Raw genomic sequence first — 4427 nt, 5'->3', positions numbered from 1 at the left:
TGTGGGTCGCCATTTGAGAATGGGGAATGGGCCGGCATAGTCCACCCCCGTATGGAGAAATGCTCGTGAAGGTGATATTCTCACTGCAGGCAGTTGGCCCATTAGTTGCTGGGCCTGTCGTCCACGATGTCGGATGCAGGCAGGGCAGCGTGAGATATATGCTCTCACAGTGCATCTGCCGCCGATGATCCAATACTTCTGGCGTGTGTGGGCTAGAGTAAGTTGAGTTCCTCCATGGAGTGTTCTTCGGTGAGCTTCTTCGATGACCAACGTTGTTAAGCGAGACTGACGAGGCAGGATAATTGGGTGAATCTAGTCAGGGTCTATTTGAGAATTTTTAAGGCGGCCACCTAGCCTGATGATGCTCTCATTGTCTAGAGTTGGAGTCAGCTTTGCTAGTGGATGACTCCGTGGTATTTGATGGTCTCTCTCAAGTAGCCTGTGAACAGATGCAAAATATTGATATTGCGTAATTTTTACCCAAAACAGTCTGGCTTCGTTGAGTTCTCTAGAGGTTAAGACCGGTGTTTGAGGGACTGGCTGTCTTCTGAACCTGTCGATGGCTCGGTTCACGGTGGCTGTTACTTGGAGGACCTTGGCTAGTGTTGAGTATCTGTTGAGGAGCTCTGCTACGGCGTTGATCTTGATAGATGTCTGATGTGATGAAGTTGGCCTTGCTTCTGTTGATGCTTCGGCTGGAGAGTCAAGTGGTGATACTGGCCAGTTTTCAGGTTCCTGATTTATCCACTCAGGGCCTGACCACCATAGCTGATGTTCTGCTAGCTCCTGTGGTGATAGTCCTCTGGATGCACAGTCGGCTGGATTTTCCTTACCGCTGATGTGCCTCCAGGTAGCGTCTGGAAGGGATTCCTGGATCTTGATGACTCGGTTTTGGACAAAATCCTTCCATCTCGATGGGTGACTCTTGATCCAAGCTAGGGCTACACTTGAATCAGACCATAGGTACGTGTCTACTGCGTTGAGTTCCAGCATCTTCTGAGTTGCAACTACTAGTTGAGTAAGCATGAGTGCTGCTGTTAGCTCGAGTCGAGGGATGGTCATGCACTTGAGGGGAGCTATTTTTGTTTTAGCGCATACCATTACCGTTGATGCTGGTTCGTTGATTTGCTTGGTGTGAATATACACCACTGCGCCCATGGCTGCTGTTGACGCATCTGCAAACCCGTGGATCTGGATGCTCGATGTCTCCGATGAGAGTCTCAGCCACCTTGGCACTGAGACTTGATTCAGTTGGTTGAGGTTCTCTCTGAAGCTTGTCCATTGATCTTCATACTCCTTTGGAAGTGGTGTGTCCCAAGTGAGCTTGAGTTTCCATAGATCTTGGATGATTATCTTGCCTCGGGTGATTACTGGAGCGATGAATCCCAATGGATCAAACAGTTGAGCGATTTCTGATGCTACTACTCTCTTGGTGATTGTTGCTGACTCGAACTGCTTTGATTTAAATTGAAATGTATCGGACGATTGATGCCAATACAATCCGAGCACTTTGGTGATAGGCTCCTCGAACTGGATGATTGCCTTGCTCGTTGAGATTCCCAATTCCTCTAAAACGTGTGGGCAATTACTGCTCCACTTTTGTAGAGCGAAACCGCCTGCTTGACAGAGCCCTTGTAACTGCCATGCGATTTCTTTGAGGTGATCTTCTGTATCAGCTCCGCCGTAGATATCGTCGACGTAGCGACCTTTGGTGAGTGCCTCGACGGCTGCTGGATAGTGATGTCCTTCATCCTCTGCTAATTGTTGGAGAACTCGTAGAGATAGCCATGGAGAACAATTGAGACCGTAGGTGACTGTGGTCAGTTGGTAGGTGATCTGCTGCTGATTTTCGTTGATCCACAGAATTCTCTGGAGATCCCAATCGTCTTGATGCACTCGAATCTGTCTGAACATCTTGACAATGTCTGTCCCGAAAACAATTTTGTGTTTTCTGAGCCATGTTAATACGTTCATGGTATTAACTTGTAGCTTCTCACCCGGATAGAGGATATCATTGAGAGATAATCCTGATGAGCTAGGACTTGAGCCGTTGAAGACAACTCTCAGCTTCGTGGTGAGTGCGTCCTCTCTCAGAACCCCGTGATGCGGTAGATAGTATGCTGTGACGGGTTCTGCTCCTTCTGGTGCTTTGCGCATGTGTCCCAGTGCCTCATACTCGTTGATGAATTCTCTGTAGAGCTGGGAATATGATTCGTCTGTCTGAAGACGACGTGCAACTGACTGGAGTTGACGTGAGGCCTTGAATTTAGACTCTCCGAGCGCTGTTGGTGAGGTCCGTAGAGGAAGTCTTACGATGTAGCGCCCAGTTTCGTCTCTGGTGTGTGTGGACTTAAAGAATGTCTCACACTCGAGTTCATCTGGTGATAGCTCTGCTGATGAGTTGGGAATTTTTGGTAATTCCTCCTGGTGCCAAAATCTTTGAAGAAGCTCTTGTAGTTGCTCGTTTGAAGATTCCTTTACGGCCGATAGAGAAACCCTCGGTAAACAACCACTGCATTCGATTGGACCTGATAGTATCCAACCAAATATTATTTATTGGCCAACTAATTGAGTGTTTCTGGACCTGACGACTCTGTTCTTGATGATCCGCCCATAGCTGTCAGCCCCTATGATGATGTCTATTGGACCAGGTTTTAGATAATCTGGATCGGCTAGTTGAAGACCTTGTGGAGGGTCGATCCATGTTGTTGAGCACGAGAATGATGGTAGCTTGACGGTGAGTTTCTTGAGTATGTGAGCATTGATTTGCACTTGCTGTGATCCATCAACTTCTTGAAGCAGTACTGATACTGCTCCCCTCGTGTGACCTGAGTTTGTCTCTCCTATTCCGATTAACTCTATTTTTGATGACCTTCGTAAGAGTTGTAGTTGATGTACTAGTTCCTTAGAGATAAATGATAACTCGGAGCCTTGATCGATGAGCGCTCTTGCTTTGAGAAGGAAGCCCTTTGGAGATTGTGCTCATACTTGGGCTGTTGCTAGAAAAGTATATTGCTGATCAGCTGGTAAATGATGACTGCTCTGCTCGATGATTGGCTGCTTGGTGATTTGCTCTTTGATGACAGGTGATGTTGAGGTACTGATCGCCTGATTGGTGATGATTCGTGTTGGTGATGCTCTGGATGCTGGTAGGTATAATTGAGAGCGATCAATGAGTGTTTTTAAATTAGAGGGAAACTAGGTTTTTACGTACACTCAGCCCAGCTCGTTCCTGGTTGGACCGTCTGTGGATTTTCTTCTCTTGTTGGGTTCACTGGAGCTGCCTGCTCAGCATCTCTGCCGTTGGTGTACGTGCTTCCACCATGGATGAGTGTGTGATGCCTGCGCTTGCAGCTGAAGCACGTCTTGGTGGACCTGCACTTTGAGAATAGATGTGGGCCCAAGCAGTTGAAACAGAGCCTTGTGCTGACCATGAACTCATTCCTCTTGATGGGGGACAGGTCGACGAACCTCTCACTGTTCGCGATGAAATGTGGTCCCTTGCAGTAGGCACAGTGCTCCTTGGGGAGCAGTCTGGTGAGCTCTCCTGGCTCCCTCTGTTGAGTTACTGCTAGGTGAGCATTTCTCTGACGTTGAGTTGCTCCATGCTTCTTGACTGGTGGTGCTAGAGGCTCGGTGGTCAGCTTGGCTCCAGCATTGATGCCTCTTGCGCAGGATTCAACGAAGCCGGTGAACTCCTCCAGCGTTGGGAAGTCCTTGGAATCTCCTAGCTTCAATTCCCATGCTCTGAGAGTCTCAGCATCCAGGGACTTCCTCAATAGATGAACGATCATCTGCTCACTGACGCTCTCCTTGGACAAGCCTGTCATAGTGATCAGCTGATCTCTCGTCTCAAGGGCTGTCGCTGCATTGGCGTTGAGGTTCTCCGCAGTTGCCTTGGTGATCTTCGGGAGGTGGAGGATCCTGTTGAACAGTGCTTGAGCGATGAGTCTGGGATCCTCATATTTCCTCACTAGCTTCTGCCAGGCCTTCTCATAATTCTCATCGGTCACCGTGAAGGTGTCGATGAGATTTGCTGCCTGTCCCTTGAGAGCCTCCTTGAGGCGTACTAGCTTTTGCACTGGCGGAATTGAATCGTCTTTTCCCACCAGTGACTGGAACAGGTCGCTGAACTGCTTCCACTCTGAGTATTTTCCTTCGAATGGTTTCAGTCCGATTCTCTTGAGTTGATTGGCTTGGCCTGATGTTGTTAATGTACTCGCTGATTCCCTCTTCTTGATGATTCCTTTGAGCTGATAGATGAGTGTGAGGCAGGGTTCCTTCAGCGTTGAAGCCCTCTGATAGGTCGTCTCAATAATATGTTGATGAGATGACAGGAGGGTCTCGCTGAGTTTGTCTTGGATGATGAGCAATTCATTCCATTTTCCTTCGATGATTTTCTCCTGGCCGTCCAACTCCTCAACTGT

At 48.3% G+C, this 4427-nt stretch overlaps 1 protein-coding gene across 1 annotated transcript in view; it reads right to left on the bottom strand.

Annotated features, from left to right (window-relative positions):
• Positions 1 to 312: 312 nt before the first annotated feature.
• The window catches only part of LOC107044980, a 5360-nt gene continuing 1245 nt past the window's right edge, over positions 313 to 4427 (bottom strand). Inside the window, exons 2-6 of the mRNA XM_015267062.1 lie at positions 3215 to 4423; positions 2989 to 3146; positions 2585 to 2775; positions 488 to 2512; positions 313 to 439 (exon numbers count right to left, since the gene is read on the bottom strand). Coding sequence (XP_015122548.1) covers positions 313 to 439; positions 488 to 2512; positions 2585 to 2775; positions 2989 to 3146; positions 3215 to 4423 — 3710 coding nt within the window. The remainder of the gene's footprint in view (positions 440 to 487; positions 2513 to 2584; positions 2776 to 2988; positions 3147 to 3214; positions 4424 to 4427) is intronic.

The sequence above is a fragment of the Diachasma alloeum genome, unplaced genomic scaffold (genome assembly GCF_001412515.2).
Source record: "Diachasma alloeum isolate Michigan unplaced genomic scaffold, Dall2.0 Dall_scaffold_00857, whole genome shotgun sequence".
Taxonomy (NCBI): Eukaryota; Metazoa; Arthropoda; class Insecta; order Hymenoptera; family Braconidae; genus Diachasma; species Diachasma alloeum.
The sequence above is the reverse complement of the archived record's forward strand: the minus strand, read 5'-3'. Positions and strand labels throughout refer to the sequence as shown.